The 23,695-nt window shown below is 44.1% G+C and overlaps 1 protein-coding gene across 2 annotated transcripts in view; it reads left to right on the top strand.

The window, feature by feature from the left end:
• Positions 1-22,982, top strand: part of LOC149287120 (zinc finger ZZ-type and EF-hand domain-containing protein 1-like) — a 76,756-nt gene extending 53,774 nt beyond the window's left edge. For both annotated transcript variants that reach the window (XM_089493431.1, XM_089493432.1), the window contains exons 40-55: positions 56-333; positions 1,536-1,710; positions 2,189-2,321; positions 3,047-3,243; positions 3,967-4,086; positions 4,824-5,003; positions 5,742-5,842; positions 7,498-7,633; positions 9,275-9,634; positions 10,546-10,689; positions 13,115-13,283; positions 13,778-13,876; positions 14,734-14,899; positions 16,626-16,776; positions 17,759-17,830; positions 20,016-22,982. In XM_089493431.1, coding sequence (XP_089349557.1) covers positions 56-333; positions 1,536-1,710; positions 2,189-2,321; positions 3,047-3,243; positions 3,967-4,086; positions 4,824-5,003; positions 5,742-5,842; positions 7,498-7,633; positions 9,275-9,634; positions 10,546-10,689; positions 13,115-13,283; positions 13,778-13,876; positions 14,734-14,899; positions 16,626-16,776; positions 17,759-17,830; positions 20,016-20,090 — 2,556 coding nt within the window. In that variant the 3' untranslated portion in view covers positions 20,091-22,982. The remainder of the gene's footprint in view (positions 1-55; positions 334-1,535; positions 1,711-2,188; positions 2,322-3,046; positions 3,244-3,966; positions 4,087-4,823; positions 5,004-5,741; positions 5,843-7,497; positions 7,634-9,274; positions 9,635-10,545; positions 10,690-13,114; positions 13,284-13,777; positions 13,877-14,733; positions 14,900-16,625; positions 16,777-17,758; positions 17,831-20,015) is intronic.
• Positions 22,983-23,695: the final 713 nt, after the last annotated feature.

Raw genomic sequence — 23,695 nt, 5'->3', positions numbered from 1 at the left:
CCGAACATAAAAGGACTACTGATTTATCAGTTTCTTCTGTATCCTCTCTTTGCAGGGCTTCACAATGTCTCTGATCAACCTGGACCAGATCCTCCCTCTCCTGTTTCAAGTTGTGATCTCCAACGCCGGCCACTTGAATGAAACCTACCACTTGACGCTGGGGCTCCTTGGACAGTTGATCCGGAGGTTGACACCTGCAGAAGTCGATGCCGCTGTGACAAAGGTCCTCTCGGCGAAGCATAGCCTTGTGGCTGCTGGAGATGGCTCCATGGTCCCTGAAGGCTGGAAGACAACGCATCTCCTCTTTAGCCTGGGAACTGTCTGTTTGGATAGGTACGCTTAAAACTAGAAGCCTTTAACCTTTTTTTTTTAGTCTTAAAATTAAATTTTACTATTGTCGTGCCCTGTCTGTACCTGACTGAATGAACGCACTTCATGGATAAAACCAGAAAAGAGTTTATTGGAAAGGACAGCACAGAAGCAAACCTTTGCCAGATCTGAAATAACACAAATATAGGAAGACAGCCTTTAGTATGAGTACAGATACATTCATCCCTTCATATTTGCAGCTTTGACATTTGCGGGTTTGATTATTCACATATGTTCTCTCTAGATCCTTCAGTGCAACTCTATGGCCAACTTTAACTAAAAGTTGCACCAAAAGACCGAGCAAATTCATAGGGAGAACACTTTACTAGGCATTTGCAGCTCCTCCATTGCAGTCCTATGGTCAGTGTCTGTTGGACGTTGACCACAGAGTTTCCCTGGAGGACCTAGAGATTCCTAGAGAGGTGTCCTCTCAGGTAAAAACATGGTATTTTTTGTTATTTGCAATTTTTACATATTCACAGGGGTCTTGTGCCCCTAACCCTAGTGAATATAGAGGGACAAGCGTATATGCCTGCTGGAATTTTGTAAGTTCTTTGGTATTGTTTTCCTTTTACTTCATTCTTTACATCCTTTATTATACAGTCAGCCCTTCTTATACACGGGTTTTTTAATATATGGATTCAAGCATCCATGGTTTAAAAATGTTCAAAAAAAGTATAAATTTCAAATATCAAACCTTGATTTTCCATTTTTTAATAAAGGGCACCATTTTGCTATGTCATTATATTTAATGGGACGTGAGCATCCACGGTTTTTGTTATCCACGGGGGATCTTGGAACCAAATCCCAGCGTATAACAAGGGTCCACTGTATGTTCCTTAAGTTTTGCCCTCGACGTATTCAGAGGTCATGTCAAAATCCATAATTTTGGCCCCAAAACTTATATATGAGGTCGACTTATATTCGAGTATATACGATATACGTGAGTATATATACATAGTGTTTTTCTATCAAGCCTCTCATTTCTGCTTCTGCTGCTTGGAAGAAAGCTTTACTCACGGTTTGGAGTTTAATAATCTACAACCGTAGTTACAGAAAGAGGGTTTTTGAAGACAGCCGTTGTTTTTAGACTTGGTTTTGAGTGCGCAGACATGAACGTATACGGGCAACTGACTGAGCCGCTGTTTCTCGCTGTTGGTTTCCAGCCGCTTGGGCTTGGACTGGGCCTGCACCATGGCCGACATCCTTCGAGCCTTGAACGCCTCGCCGCAGTGGCACAGCGTGATTTCCGCCTTCACAGAGCACTGCGTCAAACAGCTGCCCTTCCAGCTCAAGCACACCAACATCTTTACCTTGCTGGTTCTGGTCGGCTTTCCAGAGGTGAGCATCATCATCATCATCATCATTACTACTACTACTACTACTACTACAGTTTATTTATATAGCGCTGTAAATTTGCACAGTGCTGTACGTGCAAATAATAAAATCAATTCCCTGGCAGCAAAATAACAGAAAGGCAATACAATAATGCAATACAGCACTAATACGTTAACGACAAGAGGACATGGTCCTTTTTACTCCTACAAGCATTATATAATAATAGCAAACGCAACTCTAATGAAATGCAATACAGTAATACAATGCAATACAACACAATACACATAATTCCCCCTCCCCTTCTCTTCAGATATACAACAAAAACTCCAACTATAACAATGACAAAACCTAAAATAAATAATTAAAACCATTAGTCAAGCTCTCTGGTGGATTAGGATGGGGAGGCAAAATGGAAGCATCATCTGCACTCTTGAACTGGTTAAACAAATGCCCCTTGGATCATTTTCTCCTGTCGCTTCAGGTTCTGTGCACGGGAACCAGGTCGGTGTATATGGATAACGCAAATGAGGCCCACAACGTGGTTATCCTCAAGCACTTCACGGAGAAGAACAGGGCAGTGGTTGTGGATGTGAAAACTCGGAAGAGGAAAGCAGGTTTGTTTCTTCTTTTTCAGAGCCCTTGCTGCAATAGCGTCATGCCCCACTTTCCTGGTGCACAATGCTACCAGAAGAGGAAGCGTGTTAACTGGGTTAGGATTTTGTAGGGATGCAGGGCATGCTCTTTCAGAGACGTTCATCTCAATGCAGGTGCATGCGTACACACATGCACATGCAAATACATACCCTGAGTTGTGATTTGTCAATCAGTGATTTCTAGATCATGGCGACAAGGCTCCAAAGAGCTACACAGGTTTTCTTGCAGCCCAGAGGAGTTTGGACTCTTCTCAGGAAAGAGAAGGATATTCCCAAGTAGCTTTTTTCCCTCTTCCCTCTATATAATACATAGATTTCAGCTATACATTTTAAAAATGATGATTTTGCACTAATGCTTCCATTCGGATTTTTTTATACATGGATTCAAGCATCTATGCTTTGAAAATCTTCCAAAAAAGTATAAATTTCAAATATCAAACCTTGATTTTCCATTTTTTATAAGGGACACCATTTTACTATGCCATTATATTTAATGGGACTTCAGTATCCATGGATTTTGGTATACATGTGGGATCTTCGAACCAAACCCTAGCAGATCACAAAAGTCCACTGTACTCTATTGATCTCTAGTGTTACTTGATGCAGACAAGACCAGCTGCAATAAATGAAGTTGAATGTGGTCCAGATTCCATCTGAAACCCATGTCCTTGTCTTTTCCTTTCTAGTGAAGGACCTCCAGCTGGTTCAGCCTTGTGGGCCAGACAACGGCGAATCTCAGAGCCAACTGCGCCAGTACCTGCAGCACTTCGTGTTCATTACTAGCCACCTTCTACAGACCAGCATGGATGGCAGCTTTCCAGAGGCGGTGGAGGCAACCTGGGTCTTGTCTCTTGCTCTGAAGGGGCTTTACAAGACACTTAAGGTACCGGGTGGCATCCTAGCTAGATTCCTGGATCCATACATGTATACCATTGATGTTGAAAAATCAGTCCTGATGTGAAATCGAAGGCTCTCGTGGCCGACATCCATAGTTTTTTGTGGTTTGTCGGGCTCTGTGGCCATGTTCTAGAAGAGTTTATTCCTGATGTTTTGCCAGCGTCTGTGGCTGGCATCTTCAGGGAATGTACCCCACTCTCTTCCATGCCAGCATTCTCTGAAGGTGCCAGCCACAGATTCCCAGTGATTGGGCGGCATATAAATAAATCCTATTTATTATTATTATTATTATTATTATTATTATTATTATTATTAACCAAGGGCGGAAAGGGAAGATATGCAGAAATGCAAGAAAAGATCTAGAATATGTTCAAATGTTAAAACCAAACCAAAATGAAATAACTGCTTAACAGTTCTGCAGAAGCTGCTTTCACATGTTTATAACTTAAGATACGAACTATGGCAAAGAAGATATTGTGCCGCTCAGATGAGGGAGCAATAAAAGGACAAATCTGGTCATTTCGTTTCTCGCTACGAAAATTTGTTTTGCCCAGCGTCTTTCTACTATGTTTTTCATCGGGGGCAATAGAAATTCATCCACAGAATTGTGCCATGAGATGATATACAGCCACAGGATGCAAACAGTTGGCTATGGTAGCTGTAGCACGCCAAGGTGTAACCATTGTGATTTCCATTTTGTGTCTGGCAGACTCACGCCTTTGAAGAAATCCGCACAGCCTTTCTCCAGACGGGTTTACTTAAGCTGTTGGTGAAGAAATGTAGCAAAGGAACTGGCTTCAGTAAGACTTGGCTTCTTCGAGACTTGGAGGTAACAGAGCAGCGTCTTAAGTCATCTGGGAAGGTGCTTTTCCATGGGCTTCGTCTGATAAAATCCTTCTGTTCATCTTCTGATCCTTACAGTTTCTCCCTCTGGCTTTGTGTCATTCATGCTAAATGTGTCTGATGTGAGAGAAGAAAAATTGTCGTTTCGGTCCGATTCTCAAAGTCTCTCCCACTAACTTTTTTAGTTGGACAGAATTTTGTTTTCTTTTCCATTTCTTCTCGCTTGCCCCCAGTGCCTTTACATCTTTGGACTCTTACCTTGCTGAGAGTTTTAGTTTGCTTTCCTGTGCTGTGATATTTTATTCTGTGCTGCTGGTTTCATCTCAGTTTCAGGTCTTTAGTTTTGTGTTGTGTTATTGTTGTGTTTTATAGTGGCAATTCTCCCAGATAGGAAGCCTTCCAGAAATTGCATTTTTATGCTGCCAGGGTTGTGGGCAAAGTTAGCAGCCTGGACCATGTATACTGTACTATTATTATTATTATTATTATTATTATTATTATTATTATTATGGTTTTTAAATATAAAACTTGAAAAGCAGAGTAAAGACACCGTTAAAGAAATATGAAGTCATGTTTCTGAAAGAGGTGGGTGCAAGACGGATAGATAAATGTAGATGCATAAATATGTATCCGTATATATATATACGGAGAAGCCTCAGGGTGTCTCTCAAGTGGTCTCCCATCTACAATAAACTTCCCTCCCCTCTTTTTGTCCGCTCACAGATCTTGTCGATCATGTTATACTCCTCGAAAAAGGAGATGAGTTCCCTGGCTGAGCATAAGGATGCAGAGAGGGACCAAGATGAAGGTATAGACCAGTCTGCCATCACTCCCACTGATGCTGACCAGAACCGTCTCGATCCGTTGGAAGGCTTGGATGAAACTACCAAAATATGCTTCCTGGTACTTTCTGTTGCACATCTGGACACTGGGAGAGGGTTGTCTACGATGGTACTTCCAAAGCTGTTTGATGTCAGGGACTGGCAATTATTTTTCCCCCTTGTGCCAGAGATAGGTGCCATATTTGGATGCTCTCTAAGAATCAGCATCAGTCCAGGGACCACTGCTTTGAGTAGCACTGGTAAAATACCTGACTATTCGGTCGGCTAGTCTGAAACGGAAATAATGCTGTTGGAGACAAAACCAACGGTAATGCATTTGAAAATGGCAGTTTTGATAGTGCTGGAAGTCTATTGCCTACTTGGCCACAATTTTTCCCGCAGATGCGTCTCCAGTGTCTTTAGTCATTGTTTCGTTCCGCTGTTAAGTTAAATATAAACAGCGCTGATCTAGGATTTAACAAGGTTGTTGTTGTGCTCAGTAGCACAGTGTGAAAGCTTGTGTCGCACCGCACAGTAGCAGCTCAATAAAAAAGTAAACACCGCTCAGCCTTACTATGGCAGAAGATACAAGGCAGACACTGCATGGTGCAGGTGTTTCATTCACAGACAGAGCTTTGCTATTACAGTTGCTGTGGGGAGACCAGTCTTGCAGTCTGTCTCACTGAGGTCCTAAACACACTGCAGAAAATAATCCAGTTTGAGACCGCTTTAATATATAGCATCGTAGTCTTCAGGAAAAGAAACCAACGCTTTCTCCCTTTTCTGACATACCAGTAATCTGATTTGCACTTGATTTCAGATGACACACGATGCCCTTGATGCCCCTCTGCATATCCTTCGGGCCATGTATGAACTGCAGATGAAAAGGAGAGACTCTTTCTTCTTGGAGGTTCAGAAGAGGTAAGGACGTTTTCTGTATCTGGCGGCTGAAAATGGAAGACTCCATGGGAGTACAGTGGTACCCCGGGATACGAATTGACCGCGTTATGAAATTTCCGGGTTACGAAAAAGTTAGATTTAAAAAAACTGTTCCGGGTTACGAAAGATTTTTCGGGTTACGAAATTAATTTCGGCGCGAAATTTAAATCGGAAGCGCGGCTAGCGGCTTTCCAGCGCCTTTTCGGGTTGCGAAATGTATCGGGTTACGAACGGCGCCGCGGAACGAATTAATTTCATAACCCGAGGTAGCACTGTATGCAGTGTAGCTTGACCTAGCGGAGTCTAAAATGAGGACATCGAAAGAGGATAGTAGACGAAGATTGGTTTTTCACTTGGGGAGACATGCAGCGAGGAGGAGGTTTTTTATTTTACGAATGAACCATTGATAGTTTTGGAGAAGAGTTCCCCTAGGCCAGTTCAGTGTGGATTATTTTGGATGATGGGCCATTTTGTATTAAGGAAGATTGGCGTTCATACTTGACTATAAGTCAGCCTCATGTATAAGTCAAGGGCAGGTTTTGGGGCCAAAATTGTGGATTTTGATATGAGCCATGGGTAAGTCAAGGGTAAAATTTAGGCCCATGTAACAAAGGATGTAAAGGATGAAGCAAAGGAAAACAATGCCAAAGAACCTGCAACATTCCAGGAGGCATCACTGTTTGTGCTTCTATTAAAAGCTGGAACGATGAGAAAATAAGAGGCAAGTCAGGGCTTCCAGGTTACTCTCTTGTTTTTCACCAGGGGATGGTTCCTATCTCTCTCTCTCTCTCTCTCTATCTATCTATCTATCTATTGAGTGAAAGTACAATACTTACATTGACACATGGATAAGTCAACTCAGGTTATGGGGAGTCACTTTTTTGACTAACATTTCTAGACTTACACATACAGTAATACACTTGCTGTCTGAAATGATACATATCATACCAGAGCTCAGGAAAGTCATTTTTGGACTACAGATCCCAGAATCCTCCAGCCAGCTTGGCCATGGAGCTGTGTAACTTTTTCAACCTTTTCAGGAAACATACACAGACCTCCATAAGAACAAGTCACAAAGTTACCTGATTATCTCAGCCCAAGGCCCACAGATTCGTTGGACTATAGGTCCATCATCTAACAATTGGCCACATTGCCTTAAGAAGATGAGGACAACATTGCAAACAGTATGTAGGACCTCAGGATGGTCAGAGCTTTTCTTCCACTTCTAACCACCTTGACTGACCTGAATGCTCAGCTGAAGGTGGACTGGAGTTCCCATCTCCCCCAGCAAACATGATCAGGGATGGTGAGTGTTGTGTTGTGTTTCAACATCTGGTGAGCCCTAGGATTGGAAAGTGTGTCTTGGAGCCTGGGCTTCTTGCTGCTAAGGTTCCAATACTCTTTTGCATCTTGCAAATTAAAATCTGTAAGGTCAGCCAATTTGCAGTAAACACGACCGTCATTTCTGCAAACAAAAAGCCACCTGCCGAGATTTAACTACCAATGTAAAGCAGCACTTGAAGGTAGGGAGAGCCAGGGAATGGTGTTTGGAGATGTAAATAGGAAAGGCTCTGCATGCAAATAGACGTCTTTCCGAAGCTGGTGACTGTAAAATGTTTCTGTGTGTTTTCTTGAAGATTTGATGGCGATGTAGTTACAACGGATGAGAGGATTCGGACGTTGGCGCAGAAATGGCAGCCCAGCAAGCGTTTGCGGTCAGAGGAGCAGAGCTCCAAAGCACTGGACACGGATATGATCATTGTGCCATGCCTGGTGAGTGTGATGCTCTGAGCCGAATTTTCAGTGTTCGAAGTATAAAGTATACAAGGAAGATGCAACACACATGGTGGACGGTGCAGGTTGAAGAGAAGTTGACAAAGGTTTAACCTGTGCCATGTTAGAGTAAGCCCTGTCACTCTTATCACTCCTGACCATTGTTAATGCTGGCCGAAGCCGTTTGAGCCCAACTGAGGAAGGACCTCAGATTGGAAGGGCTGATCCATAGCAGTATACACAAAGAAAAGAACATCTAGTATTCATTATAAACTATATAACAAGAAATACAGCTTGCTCAGAGTATAGAAGCCAGGAACAGTAGCAGACAAGAGGAAGGTACATTTACGAATAACACTAACATTGGGGTTTTTTTTGTGGGTGTTTCAGGCTATGTGTTCATGCTCTAGAAGAGGTTATTCCTGACCTTTCAGCAGCATCTGTGGCTGGCATCTTCAGAGAATGCTGGCGTGGAAGAGGGCATCTCTCTTCTATGCCAGCATTCTCTGACCACATAGCCTGAAAAACCCACAAACAACTAGGGATGCCAGCCATGAAAGCTTTGGACTTCTCAACACTAACATTCATGTAGAGTAGACTAGTAGACGCTTTGTATCCTTTTGCTATATAGAAACATACTGTCTCAGCAGTCAGATTAAGCGTAGTGGTTAGAACCAGAGTACACAATTTAGTGTCCTTCAGAAATTTAGGCTAAAACCATCTGTAATTCCTGACCATGGGCCATGGCTGCGTCAAGGTCCATCTTGGCAAGGACCTTTGGGAACCAGGCATGGAGTGGGCATGCTAGATGGCACCTTACTTATTTAGAGTAGTGAAAAAGGCATCCAGAGCAGCTTACAATGTGTTCGTTTGACAAATTCTTTTCTGGAGGCAGCATGTGTGTATGCATGGGTGGCTGGGGTCTCCCACTTCTCTTTGCTTCTGCAAGGAGGGTCTGGATCCTTTCTTGCATAGGACTGAGGCTCAGTGCTTGACCTGGTTACCTGTCCATGGGTAAGAGTGTCACACTAGGATTAGAAAGAACCAGGTTCAGATCCCATCTCACACCACCATTTTGCTTCTGCAGGCGAATTGCTGCATCTCACTCTAAGCTCTGCCTCAGAGTTATTTTCAGTGTTTCATCGTTGCAACTATGGAAAACTGTTGGCTAAAATGTGTGGGCAGCCTCTGCCTAGAATCCCTCCATTTGGCCATTAGTGCTTGTGCTGGGTTTTAATGCTTTAAAAAATAATAATTTTATTAACCATATTAAAATGCAGACACAATCCATAAAGTACATTCATCATATCAGCCTGACAGCATAAAAGCAAACATACTTACACAATTACATCATACACATTTATAACATTCACATATATCTCTTTTATCAGCGTTATAATCGGTATTGATAATATGCTATTCCACACACCTTCGTTTTTACCTTCTGCTATTAACCCGTCTACTACCCTTTCTATCTTTTAATTCTTTCATACCATTTACCCATTACCCTTTATCTTCTTTTCTTTCCTTTTCCTCCCTTCCCCAACTCTCTTCCTTCTAACTTCTTATCCCTTATCCTTCTCTCCATTGCCGTTTTTCATGCAAAGTAATTCTGACTCTTGACTTGTTTCTGTCTTGCAGTCCAAGCCTGCCCCATGTAGCAAAGCCACGGAAGAATCCAACCCTGTCACCCAGAAGCTCATCACCAACACCGAGAGCGATCTTCAGCTCAGCTACGCCAAGCAACGCCGCACCAAAAGCTCCGTCCTCCTGCACAAGGAGCTGGACACACGGAGCAAGAAAGCTGTACGGGGCTATCTCTATCGGATCAATGAGGCCACCGCTGTCCTCTACGCCCGGCATGTCCTCGCTTTGCTGCTGGCCGAGTGGCCTGATGACGTGGCGATCAGTGAGGAGATGTTGGAGCTTAGCGGCCCAGCGCATATGACGTACATCTTAGACATGCTTTTGCAGCTGGAGGAGAAACAGCTGTGTGAGAAGGTAAGCAAATTATGGTATCTGAAGAAATCCCTCTCATTTTGGAGGATCTTGGTTCGGGCAGCAAACATGAGAAAAAAATGCTTGGAAACCACCAAGTGAATTGAAACTACTACTGCTTAAAAGTGGACCGTCTCTTGGGTCCAATTTTGAGCAGTTGGAAGCCATTCTGGGAGGATGAATCCTTGAACTGCATTTAAAGGAGGAGAAAAGGGAACAAAGAAGTCAGGTTAGACGTTTGCATGGATGCATTGTGATAGAGGGAGCTGCCTGAGGCTGGATGCATCCTGATAAGTTACATGACATCTGTTTAGTGGCAAAAAGGTGCATGCATTTAGCTCTTTGTTTTCCCGTTCCTGGTTACATGCAGTACTCAGGCTCTTAAGTCAACTCACTTAAGAGATACATGTGGAATAATAGAGAAGGTGGAAATCTCTGGTATTCTGGGCAATGTTAGGAACTTAATACGAAGCCTGGGGTGGGGTGGGGGGTGGGGGTCAGAGCACATACTTCACATGCAAAAGCTCCTATGATCGGGTTGTTGAAGCCTAAAAATGGCCCCAAGAGACTGCCTCTGGTCCATAGGTGGCACTTTACCCACTTCTGATTTGTTCTTTTTGTGTGGAGGCATCCCTGTTAGTCCTGTGTAATATGCAATAGCTAGCAAATGATGGCACTTGTCCCTTTGGAGGATGAGCAAGTGGAGGGAGCCCTGATGTAACGGATGACATTATTAGGCCTTGTAATAGCATTGCTAGAGGGGACATGGGGACACAGTTGACATCCAGGTCTATCGCAGGGTCTGGTTCCTGTGTCTGCATCCCTGTTACAAAGTCTGTTTCTGGTGAGTAATCTTTTTTAAGTTTGAGATCTGTAAGGAAACATGTTTTCTCCTCGTTCTCTCCTTCCTGTAGATTCTCCTGAAAGTGCTCCGCGGTTGCAACGAAAGCATGCTGGCCACAATGGCACTCACAGCCTGTCAGTTCATGGAGGAGCCTGGAATGGCTGTCCAAACACGAGAGTCCAAGCATCCCTACAACAATAATACAAATTTTGAGGTAATGTGCCTAGGAGTTAGAATGTCAGCATCTTGATACCTTTTTCTTGGTCTTTGTTGTTTTACTTGTGACCGCATATCTCTGAGAGGGAGAATGCGTCCCCCGGGTTCCACCATGGAGTTAGCCTTGGCTCCATTTTGTAATGGTTAAAGATGAGAAACACTTCAGGATGTGGGAAAGAATGCAGATTGAGACGTATTTTTCAACATAATTTTACCTCTAGACAACTTGGGGTGTATCCACGCTGCAGAAATAAAGCAGTTTGACACCACTTTTACTGCCATGGCTATGTCATGTCCTATGTCCTATGTCCAAATCCTGGGATTCCGCAAGATGGAGCCATGACAGTTAAAGTGATGTTTAACTGCTTTATTTCTGCAGTGTGGGTACATTTTTGGTAACAAGATTGGGCTGTCTGTTTCCTTTTTGATAAGTTCTGTAGTGATGGCATTACTGTATGAATGAGTAGAAGAAGTTTCCAGTTCAAATCTTGCCTCAGCCACAAGTGGCTTTAGAATTAGATGAAGAGTGATGTGGTGGTGGTAAATCTTAAAAGTGTTCATGCTCAAAATGGGAACTCCCATAACCAGGTTGCCAAGGAGGGCCCACTAAAAAGCAGCCAGCTGAGTTGGCCATAACACACCAGTTCTATTGGTTTTTATCATCTCTGAGAGCATGTTTGTTGTAAAACTAGTGTGTCCTGTGCTCATTTAAGACCATGCTCCATAATCCATATGCTCCATAATCCATACTTTGCATTAAAGCAAGGATAGTTCAGAATGTACAGTGGGCCCTTGGTATCACTGGGGTTTGCTTCCAGGACCCTCTGTAGATACCAAAATCCATGGATACTCAAGTCCCATTATATATATATAGTGGCACGTAAAATGGTATCCCTTATATAAAAAGGCAAAATCAAGGTTTGCTTCTTGGAATTCAGATAATTTAAAAATACTTCCAAACTGTGGATGCTTGACTCTGTGGATAAAAAAATCCATGGATATAGAGAGCTGACTGTAGTCTTGCTTGGAAAATCCATTCATTGCACTACTGTGAGAATTGCAACTTAGTTCAGAGAAGACAGAGAAGAGGTATCATTTTCCAGGCACCAGAGAGTAACATCTAAAGTCTCTCTCAGGAGCCCACCTCCTCTTTCCGTGTGACTCACTATTAGGCTGTCTCACTTCTTTTGAGTAATGCGCTCTGCTGGGAGAGCGGCACTCCCAAAGGAGTGAATCATGCAAGAGGAGAAGAGGACGGTGGTCCCTCTGAGGACATGGGGGTAGTTGGGGTACATCTTAGCCATGGAATGATGGGGTGATTCATCCAAACATAGTGCAGAAGTCTGGAAGATGTAATTGTGTCCTTTAACTTGAGATCCTGAATACCTCAAGAATATTTGGTCTGTCCAATGCTCTTTCTAGAGGACAATATTCTAAAGCACAGACTGGCCAAATGGGTATCAGTTGCCTTATGCATACTCTAGAGATGTTTCCAAGTAGGCAGATAGTATAAACAATGGTCACCTGAAATGAATAATTTCAGATCTTCACTCTTAAATTGAAGCACACATGGCCGCCATCTCAGCGCAGTCTACCTTGCAGAATGTCAACACATAAATTAATGAGACTTATGTGTGAAAGGGATCTAGGAGTCCAAGTAGACCCCAAGTTGAACATGAGTCAACAGTGCGATGCGGCAGCTAACAAGGCCAATGCGATTCTAGGCTGCATCAATAGAAGTATAGTGTCAGATCAAGGGAAGTAATAGTGCCACTCTATTCTGCTTTGGTCAGGCTTTACTTGGAATAACACTTGTGTCCAGTTCTGGCCCACACAATTCAAAAAGCATGTTGAGAAACTGGAGCATGTCTAAAGAAGGGCGACTAAAATGGTGGAGGGTCTGGAAACCATGCCCTATGAGAAATGACTTAGGGAGCTGGGGATGTTTAGTCTGGAGAAGAGAAGGTTAAGAGGTGATATGAGAGCCCTGTTTAAATATTAAAGGGATGTCCTATTGAGAAGGGAGCAAGCTTGTTTTCTGCTGCTCCAGAGAATAGGACAAGGAACAATGGATGCAAGCTCCAGGAAAAGAGATTCCACCTCAACATTTGGAGGAACTTTGACAGTAAAAGCTCTTCGATAATGGAACAAACTCCCTTGGAGTGTAGTGGAATCTCCTTCCTTGGCGGTCTTTAAACAGAGGCTGGATGGCCATCTGTCGGGGATGCTTTGATTGAGAACTCCTGCATGGCAAGGGGTTGGACTAGGTGGCCCTTGGGGTCTCTTCCAATGCTATGATTCTGTGATTTCTATGATTCTATGTGCACAGTTGCCTTTCAAACAGATTTTGCCATGTGTTCCTGGAGCATATCAGATTTTCTACCAGCTGCTCAGTAATCCTAGCAATTTACTGTCTCCTTCAGGACAAAGTCCACATCCCTGGTGCCATCTACCTCTCCGTCAAATTTGATCCCCAGTGTAACACGGAGGAGGGCTGCGATGAGCTGGTCATTGCCAGCAGCTGCGACTTCATCCACGATCGACACACTTTCAGTGGGCCTCCCCACAAATGGACCGACTTTGAACTTCCAGGTAAAACCTGACCACAGAGTTGCACTGAAAGTCCTAGAGATCCCTAGAGAGAATACTCTACTAGGCCGTTGCACCTCCTCCGGCGCAGTTCTGTGGTCAGTGTCTGTCAGACGTTGAACACAGAATTGCGCCGGAGGACCTAGAGATTCCTAGAGAGGTGTCCTCTTAGATAAAAACATGATGTTTTTGTTACTTGTGGTTTTTCCATATTCACTGGGATCTTGTGCCCCTAACCCTAGCGAATAGGGAGGGACAAGTGTATATATTCACCAAGGATACCAGCTCAAGTCAGCATGAGAATCATAGCGAGATGTCATGTTTTGTGAGCGCAAAGAGTGCCACTGTTGAGCTTTGGGGGGAGTTGGTTGCGTCTCTGTGGATAGGTTCAAGTTCAGATTTATTGTGTTGCAAGCAAGCAGACAGTTTACACAAATCTGTAGATAAGGGATAATTTTCTAGCCGCCTCTTGCTTCAGGCTGTTCATGTTTTGCCAGGCGATACCCTCTACTACCGCTTCACCAGTGACATGAGCAACACCGAATGGGGCTACAAGTTCACAGTGACGGCAGGACACCTGGGGAGATTTCAGACAGGTGAGCACTTTCCAAAAGTGGCATGTTGCAGCATCCTCACTTCTCTTGTGACAGTTGGTCATCTTGGCTCAAAAGCTGTATTTTTCTTTCACTGGGCGGTCTGAACAAGATGTAGACACAGCCTTCTCCCATGTGGCGCTCTCCAGGTGCATCAAGACTGCAGCTCCCACCATCCCCATCCGGCATGGCCGATGAAGAGACATGTAGTCAGGCACATCTGGAGGGCCCCTACTTTTCGCCACCCGCCCACCAGTCCCTGACCACCTTTGTTTGTTGTTGTTGCTTGTCACAATAGTTGACATGAAAATATAGATGCAATTTTAATTTTTTTAATTAAAATAGAACAGTAAAGGATGGCTAAGACCCTACAAAATCTTACAATTATAAAATAAACTTTCAAAACCTTGAAAAGCATCACACACACACACACACACACACATATATATATGTATGTATATATAGTCCTATACAATTTAAGTTGTTTGGAATAGATCGGACCATAGTGACCACTGGCAAGTTGGAGGGCAGACAGTTATAAAATTTGTATTAACAAAATCGATAAGCCGTTTTTCATATCAGAAGGATTCTTGGTTTTGTTGTTTTGAAGTTACATTTCATTTTATCTAATAGCTTCTCCATTAGCCATTGGTCCCAGACTCTATAGATGCAGTTAATGCTCCACATTCCCCAAGTTGCATTGCATTGATATGATCCATGGATAAGTCAAGGGTAAAACGTAGGGACATGTAGCAAAGGATCTTAATGATGATTGGAAAATGATCCCAAAGAACGGATGCATGTATCAGACAGATTGAACGATACTGCACAACATGCAATGCAACTGTGTTGAATTTCAGGCTTTGAGATCCTGAAGCAGATGCTGCTGGAAGAAAGGGTCATCCCTCACATCCCACTGGCCAAAGTCTGGGAGTGGCAGGTGGGTGTTGCCTGCCGACAGACTGGCCACCAGCGGCTGAAGGCCATCCATTTGCTCCTCAAGATAGTACAATGCTGCAGCGAGAGGTAAGCTTGCTAAATCTGCTTCCAGTTTCTGTTTCCAGTTGAGAAACTGGAGCGTGTCCAAAGGAGGGTGAATGAAATGGTGAAGGGTCTGGAAACCAAGCCCTATGAGGAAAGACTTAGGGAGCTGGGGATGTTTAGCCTGGAGAAGAGAAGAGTAAAAGGTGATATGATAGCCCTGTTTAAATATTTGAAGGGATGTCATATTGAGAGGGAGCAAGCTTGTTTTCTGCTGCTCCAGAGAATAAGACCCAGAACAATGGATGCAAGCTACAAGAAAAGAGATTCCACCTCAACATTAGGAGGAACTTCTTGACAGTAAGGGCTGTTCGGCAGTGGAACACACTTCCTCAGAGCTTATGGTGCAGTCTCTTCCTTTGGAGGTTTTTAAACAGAGGCTGGATGGCCATGTGTTGGGTATGCTTTGATTGAGAGTTCCTGCATGGCAGGAGGTTGGACTGGCTGGCCCTTGTGGTCCCTTCCAACTCTACGATTCTATGATCCTGTGCTTTGTTCTTTCTGAGTAAGGTTCTAATTCTCATGATCTGGGGGGTGGACTCATGAGACTTTTGTATCTGTGATTTCTTTTGAAAGCGTTTTATTTTTAATGTTAAATCTGTTGTTGTTGTCAAGTGAAATTTTGGAGTTGACCAGTCTATTGGCACCAATTGGGATGGACATAAGGTGGCCAGTGAGTCATCCCAAGTGTCTGTGCACTCTGTTCCCAAATAGCTAATAGTGTCCCACTAGTGTTCGTTTCATCACACTTGTTTAATTTTTAATGTTATTTTAATTCAGTAAACAATATACGCATATACATGTGCACATAATACTTTGACACCAACTAACATATATTCTAACATATACATATCTCAACATACATACCCACTCTATACATATTTTGTGAATCTAACTCCGATTCTAAAATATATGTTACCTATACATCCTTAATAAAATTAATCAGTTAGATCAAGTTTATCTTTGAATCTTGTCCTCTTTGGTTTCTCTTTCTGTCCTGTTCTTCTGTTCTCCATTCCTTCTAATATTTCCTTTCTAATTCATTCAAGTTTCTACCCCCCTTTAATGCCTTCTGTTTCATCACATATTCAAAAACATTTGGTTTCCCCCCTTTAGGCTGATAGTGCCAAAAAGAAAAAGTGAGAAGAAGAGACCGAAAAGAACTATTACTAGTCATACCTTGCCCTGCTTCTCAAATAGCTAATAGTACCCTCTATTAGCCATGCGCACATGTGTGCGCGGTGGGAGAGAACATGGTTTCAGTTTCACACTAAGACATGAAGCAGATCAAGCACACTTCGGATGGTTGCTGCCCTTCTGCCTGACCTGTGTCCTGGTGTGGTTGTGAACATCAAAACATGGCCTGGGACCTGTTAGTTTAGTGGTATATTAACTTTTGCATGTTTCTCTACATCTGTTCTAAATTTTGGGAGCACCCTTGCTTCCCACGGCAGGGAAGAAGTAAGGAAGTGAGTGAGTGGGTAAGTGAATGAATGAATGTTTGAGGAACGCTCTGCCCTGAGCTGCTTGGAGGAAGAAAGACAGGGTCCAGGGATATAGATCAGTTCAAATTAGGAATGGGAGAAATTAGGGCACCTCAGAACGATGGAGCGAAGAACCGTTTTGGTAGAGGAATAGGAGCAGAGCGCAGTTCAGTTCTTCCGCACTGTCTTACCCTTATGTGTTTATGACAGCCTCTTTCTCCTTTCAGGGACTGCGACCTCACTTTGCTGAAGCCTCTTTGGCATCTTTTCAGCTGCATGGAAAACAACGTGCATCACGACGTGGCCAAGCCTGGCATCCTTCTCCCCCTTCACCAGGCCCTTACTGAACTCTTCTTTGTTACTGAGAGCAAAGTTAGCGTAAGCATCTCGACAGAGCTGGGAATCATTTGCAGTCATAGACTATTTTTCTTCTTCTTTCCTCATCTTGCCCCTCCACTAGTTATTGCCTGTGTGTGTGTATAAAGAGTTCAAGGTTTCCTTTGGGTAGTGTGCATGAAATGGCAACTGAAATTAGTTGGCTGCTACAAAGAATAATGTTCTTTTCTGCTAGAATGATACTTTTTGCCTCCAGTGGCTCTCTTGCTTGAGCTTTCTCCTGGGGCATGTGTGAAAAAGATCATTATAATGCTGTCCATGGACAAATTAAGTGGGTTTTCAATCCCGGATTAATTTGTAGCAAGACCCCCCAAACCTCTGAAATGCAAGGCTATAAGCCTTACCCCTTCTAGCTGTGTAGCAAAGTGTCTCTGTGTATTCATTTTCCTGGTGCAAACCTAGTTGTCCAAGGACTTTCAACCTGTTCTTTTTCAGAAAGATAGTCTGTTTCAGTATAAAAATGTGGGGGTGGGCAATCTAAAAATGGGGAGTGGGGGGAAGATGAGGAACAACTGGTTTATCTTAGCATGAGTTTTCTTACATCTGAAGAAGTGGATTGAAATCCACGAGAGTTCATGCTAGAACAAATCAGTCAAAAACATGCTTGGAAAGCCACAAGGGCTCATGCTAAAATAAATCAGTAAAGTCCCTTTCACACTGAAATTATAGCACTATGATGCCACTTGCACTGCCATGGTTGCATCCTATGGCATCCTGGTGTTTGTAATCTGATGAGGCTCTTGAGCTGAGAATTCAGTGCGCCCTTCTCTAACCTGCAAATCCCATGCCTTGGGACATTGCTAGGGCAACTAAAGTGGAACTGTAGCCCTATAATTATGAAGTGTGAAAGGGACCTTAGTCTTTTAAGATACCATTCTATTTTTCCCCATTCCTTTTCTCCTCCCCAACATGAGCTTGTTCCGTGTTTTGCACGTGGATCTTAATTCACTTTTTGTGCTTTCAGGAACTTGGATCTCTGCAGGATTACTTGCTTGCCTTAAATACAGAAGACCATCTCCACCGCTGTACAGCACAGGTACAATGTGTAGCAGTGTGCCTTTGTTTGCCTGCCTGCTTCCTCTCTCCTGCGCCAAGGCCACACTCCTTCACTTTCTGCCGTTTCCTGCTCTTTGTGATGGGAGTTACATTAACAGTGGCCCTTGATGTCTGCTTGCATGCCATCTTTCCTCCATCCCTCCCGGCTCCATCAGGAAAACAAAGGGAGGAAAATAGGGGTTGGGGCAAAAATTACTCAAAGGGAAGAAAGGAGTTAAAATTGGAGCTGCTGGATTAGCGTCAGTTCTAATACCCGGGCGATTGCTGAAGGCTCTCTGTACATTCGATTCGAGTGAACTGAAATACCATAACAGAAGAGACCAATACTGGTTGCTCCCTGCAGTAAAGCAGGGTCAGAGGACCTCTTTTAGTGTACCACATAGTCATAGAGTTGGAAGGAACCTCAAAGGCCACGTGGTCCAGTCCTTTGCCACACAGGAATACACAGGAAAGATGCCCATATAACCTCTTTAAAGATCAGGAGTCCATCAATCTCCACTTGCCAGGTAAAATCAGTTTAAATCTCTTCACAGACAATAACCGAGATTTAGCAGAGGCATTTAGAATTAGTAAAGCACCCTGTGAAAGGTGGGAAACCATAAAATGGTGGTGTCGTGAGGAGAGAGATGTGGTTGTCTTGGGGGCTTTGAAAGGCTGGGTTGGACCCCAGAGCCTGCGGTTGTAGTAAGCGATCAGTGTGGTTCTGATGCAGGTTGTAGACTCGGTGCAGTATATGGACAGGATGCTGCAGAGGCCTCCTAGGTTGTTTTGAAGGTCCATCTGCTCCAGCGCCTCATTTCCAACAGCGAGCAGAGTCCCCCACACATTAGCAGTCACCCTTCCCACACTTGTCCTTTCAGAAAATGGCATTTCAGGGGATAACCTATACCCATGTTTTGCTCTTTTTCTGGAGAAAACCTAAAGAGAGAGACACATACACCCCACTCCAGGTTTTGTCTTCTCGGGCAAATGTTCTGCAATCCTTTTTAGGACAGAAGCTCTGAAACAGGAGAGGGGGAGCACTGTCTCACAGGTGGCACTCCCTCCTTGCAGAATTGTTCTCTCTGTGTCTGCAAACTTGTTTCAGCTTCACCTACTTTAGTGCCCTTGAGGCTGTATGGCCAGGTGCACCATGTGCTGCGGCAGAGGCCAACAGAGCATGGGGTGGAGAAGAAGTGTTATCATTGATGCAGATGGGTGCTTGGCATTCTCTGGCTAAATGCAACTGTTCATTGAGATTCCTTCTCCATTGCTTTCTCTCTGAGAAATCAAAAGCACACTTTATGAAGCATCCTGTCATCTCTAAAGCCCCCCCCCCCACCTTCCCTTTCATGTTCCTCCAAAAGACTTGAGCCTAACCGTCACAATTGTGAGTGCAATTGAAAAAGCTGTGGGCAGAGTCTGTAAGAAACTGGAGTGTGTCAGAGAAAGCATCGCCTTGAGTCCCTGTAAAGAAAGGTGGGATCTAAGTAAAACAAAATAAAAAGGCTGCACTCCTTTGCAGGGCTTTGGCTGAGACTAGCTCAGTAGCAGAGCGAAAACACCAGACATCTCAGGCAGCAGCAGGGCTGTGACAGGTTCTCACGCAGGGATGGAGAAGAACCAGGAGCCTTTGGGTTGGTTTGGACTACCTATCCCATCCTTGTCCACTGGTCATGCCGGATGGCATGATGGGACTCTGAAGAACAAGCTCTTAAGAGCTTGGGAATGCTGTGAATGAAACTTACCTTGATTTCAGTAAGCCTTTTGGCAAAGTCCCCCATGATATCCTTGCAAAAAAAGCTAGTAAAATGAGGGCTAGACAGTGCAACCATTCGGTGAAATTTGTAACTGGTAGACTTACTGAACCCAAAGAATACTCAACAATGGTTCCTCCTCATCCTGTTAAGACAATGGTCCTCAAACTTTGGCCCTCCAGATGTTTTGGACTTTGACTCCCAGAGTTCCTAACTGTTGGCTTTCTAGGTGCTGAAGTCCAAAACACCTGGAAATCCTTGAAAAATCAAAACCCAGCACTTTGAGTGGAGCCCAAAACCAACCTGAAAAGCCCCCAAACTCCACCCTCAAACCCATCACTTTCTCTTTCTAGCATTCGTTCTTGCTTGCTTGCTTTCGTGCTTTCTCCATTCATGTCTTTCTGTTTCTTTTACCCCACCACCACGCAGGCCCTGAAAAACATTGCTGCTATTAGCCTTGCCATTAACTATCCCAACAAATCAACAAGCCCCTGGACTGTTTAATAATGGCGGCGACATAGGATGGTTTCTTGCCTGAGGAAATCCTGGCCACGAGCATCGCTGCTGGGCTGGGGAACCAGAGGAGGAAAAAGAGGCCTCTCCCGCTTCAGCGTACGGCCGCCCTGCAGCCAGCCGACCGACCGACCGACCGACCTCCCTTCCACCCAATGTAGATTCTGTAAAAGCAAACACACCCCTCCGAGGAAACAGGGGTAAGGGGCACAACACACGCCGGAGCCCCTCTTACATCATTTAGAGTTATGTATGCACTTCTATTGTAGCATGCCTGTGGAACAGTATTTTACTTTCTCTCAGTTCTGGAAGGGGGGGAACAAAGGTGGATGAAGCTCTCACCGTCCCCGAAAGGGGGAAGAACACAGGCTCTCCTCTGGTTGTTATCATCCTACATTTCATCATCCACACAGTGACGCACCTCCCAGAAAAACCAAATATATCAAATGGACACTTAAGTGGTTTGGAGAAGCCTTTTGACTTGGAGTGGGTCTCTCTCGCCGCCATGTCTGTGAAGCTGGAGGACGACACAAGAAGCGACGCAAGACCAAAAACTGCTTAATGCTGCCACCTAGCATCTTTTCTTTCTCCCCCCCCCCCCCAACAGTGAAAAAGCTGTCTCTTGTCTCCATTCAGGGGGGGGCAACTTGCAGCACCCAGCTTTATGTACTGGAAAGAAGCCGGAGAGGTGGGACAAAAGTGGAGTGCGGGAAACTTGGTTCCATACTTTTATGGATTGAAAATGTTTGGCGCTGGGGGAAGCTAGGTCTGTGTCATTTCTGCTAGTTAACAATCCTCCTCTGGTGGCCCAGGTTCCTTGTTGCATGCCTTAGGATTTGTGGTTCAAAAGGTCTGCGCACAGAGGCCAGAAAAGGGAACGGTTCTGCCCTCCCAAAATATTTCACCTGGACAGTCTTGACTGTCCTCTGTCTCGATCTCTCTTTGAGACAAAGCCGGTGTAAATGCAGGCCCTCCAGTGTCTGTCCATTCACCCGCCTTGGTGTCTCAGAGCAATAATCACACTGAAGGCAGGAAGACCTCTAAGGTTGAAATAAATTGGCTTTAAATTCTTGTCTCTGGTTGGAGACACCATGTGTCCCACCCCATGAAGGACAAGGTGCTTCTGTGTGGAAGCTGGTAGTTGATGTTGCGTGGTTTTGCCCCCGAAGCTGCCAGCTTAGTTTTATTTTAATTTTAGGAGGATGCATAAGCATCCCTGGAAGACATCCCTTCGCTTCGGTATCTCTTTTAGACCATTCAGACTTCCAAAGGGAAGATGAACCTGGTTGAATTGAGTGGGAAGTCCCAATCAGTATATAGGAAGGCATTGCATTTTGGACATAGTGTCCAGAAGTATTGCCTCTCCCAGCATGCAGAGGGTACCAGCAAGGTTGGCTTTCTGAGACATTCTGGTTTTGTTGGTGGGGAGGGCACACTGGGTGCCCTCTGCAAGGGCCCTTTTTCTTCTAGCCTTTGCCAAGTGTAAGATTTACAGCAGTCCAAAGACATGGTATGTCCAAAGTAGTAAAAGTCGGAGGGAAGACAGGGGAGAAATGTCAACCCTGAGCAGCTGGGAGAAACTGGACTGGCTTCAGTAGTGCCCAGGACTACTATGCCAGGTGGAAAATCGGAGCAGGAAAGTCTCTGGTGATACACCTAGCATTGCCCCCCAAATGTGGGGCAGTAGCCATCTTTGGATCACAGTGCATGAACCACACTAGATATTCTTTAAATGCTCCCTGTTGCAAAACAGAGCTGCCTGTTGTCTTCCTAGTGTACTAGAAAAGAGCAAGCAGGCTCATTGGCGGCAAACTAAGATAAGGATTGTTTTTTCCACCTTCATGTCTGTGCCCAAAGGTCCCTTTTTGGATGACAAGAGTTCTGGGGAAAGACAATCCAATGGTGAGGAGTAAAGGAAGCCCCTTGGTTACCCAGTTTGCCAAAGGGACTCTTTGGAGATGCAGCTGTAGTTGCCACCCTTCCTTTCTCCATCCACATTTAGATGGACGCCTCTGAATCTTCAGGGATGTATACCAAGGCCCTGAATCTCACAGTGCTGTGGCTTCCCCCGTCGTCTTTTTGGCTTACAGGTTTGCTTTACATAACCAGGTGCATATGTAAACAGAGGCGCACTGTGTGACATCGGTCCCTGTTCAGAACATTTTTCCTCCCGGATGCCTAGCAGGCGTTTTGAAGCCAGTAACCTCCCTTCTTCCAGCCCCGGTCGCAAGGGTTCCTTAGGCAGCTGGGGACTGTTGTGCCTGCCTTAATGGTGGATTGCTCTTCGCATTTCTTCTGCACGCTACCTTTAAATGGTCTTTTGGTTGGAAGAGCCGTGCAAAGAGAGGCAGAGGACATGCTCAAAGTGCTTGCCATGCTTAGGAGTTTCGAGTTGGATGCAAAAATGCTCAATTCGGATTGTACAAAGGGGACGGGGAAGGGAGGAGTATGCAATGTGCCTCTAACGGATGATGATGATGATGATGATGATGATGGTTGTGCGTGTGTGTTGAACTATATCTGACATATGAAGAGACCACCATCATCCACCATTCTAACCCACCGCTCTTGTTTTTCAGCATTTAAAAAAAAAATAATGGGTGGTCGTTGATTATTATTTTTTCCTTCCCCTTTACGGGTTTATTTTTCCTTCAACTTCATGACATTTAATCGTTTTTTTCGAGGGGGCGGGAAATCGGTGGGCCCGGGTCTCATTTGGTTTGACCTCGTCGCAAAAACCGACCCCTTAGATTTATTCCCTGTTTTGGTTTCATGTGTATTTAAATAATAATAAAAAGAAGAAGAAGTTATAGATGCAGTGGATATATGCAAATGAAGAGATATATTGTAAAAAAATCTATTAAAAATGGAAGTACAAAGATACGTATCTGATCATTGTGTGTATGTATGTTGTTGTCTTGTTTAATAATGTTTTTATTAACGTGAGATCACATATAAAAAACACACACATTCTTTTACCGCTCGGCAGGGCAAAGATAAAACATACAGATAGCAAAAGGACATAGCTAACAAATCATAGACTCATAGAGTTGGAAGAGACCCCAAGAAGAGCCATCCAGTCCAACCCCATTCTGCCATGCAGGAACTCTCCATCAAAGCATCCCCATTGACAGATGGCCATCCAGCCTCTGTTTGAAGACCTCCAAAGAAGGAGACTCCAGCACACTCCAAAGCAGCATCTTCCACTACCAAACACCTCTTTCTGTCTGGACATCCCTCCTAATGTTGAGGTGGAATCTCTTTTCCTGCATACATACATTCATACATTCGCCATTCATTACTTCCTTATTACCGACTTTGGTCAATTTCCTTAAACTTATTGGCTATCTTCAAGAAAATAGATACAACTTGGAGGAAAAAATCCCTAACTTCCCCCTTTTCCTTTGCTTTATTTTTCCATCTTTCCATTTCTTCATTGAGTCCAAATCCACTTACAGATTCCTACTGTACACACACATATTTCTCCTTAGATTTAATCCACTTCTACTCTTGTAATCACTATTTTCCCCCAGCATTTGTTATATTACAGTTACTGTAGGCTTTGCACAATCTTTCAGGCGTTAAATACCCCCCGA

This window comes from Sceloporus occidentalis, unplaced genomic scaffold (assembly GCF_023333645.1).
Source record: "Sceloporus occidentalis isolate IW3139 unplaced genomic scaffold, rSceOcc1.0.p SCAF_64, whole genome shotgun sequence".
Lineage (NCBI taxonomy): Eukaryota > Metazoa > Chordata > Lepidosauria > Squamata > Phrynosomatidae > Sceloporus > Sceloporus occidentalis.
This window is presented reverse-complemented; position numbering and strand designations above follow the sequence as displayed.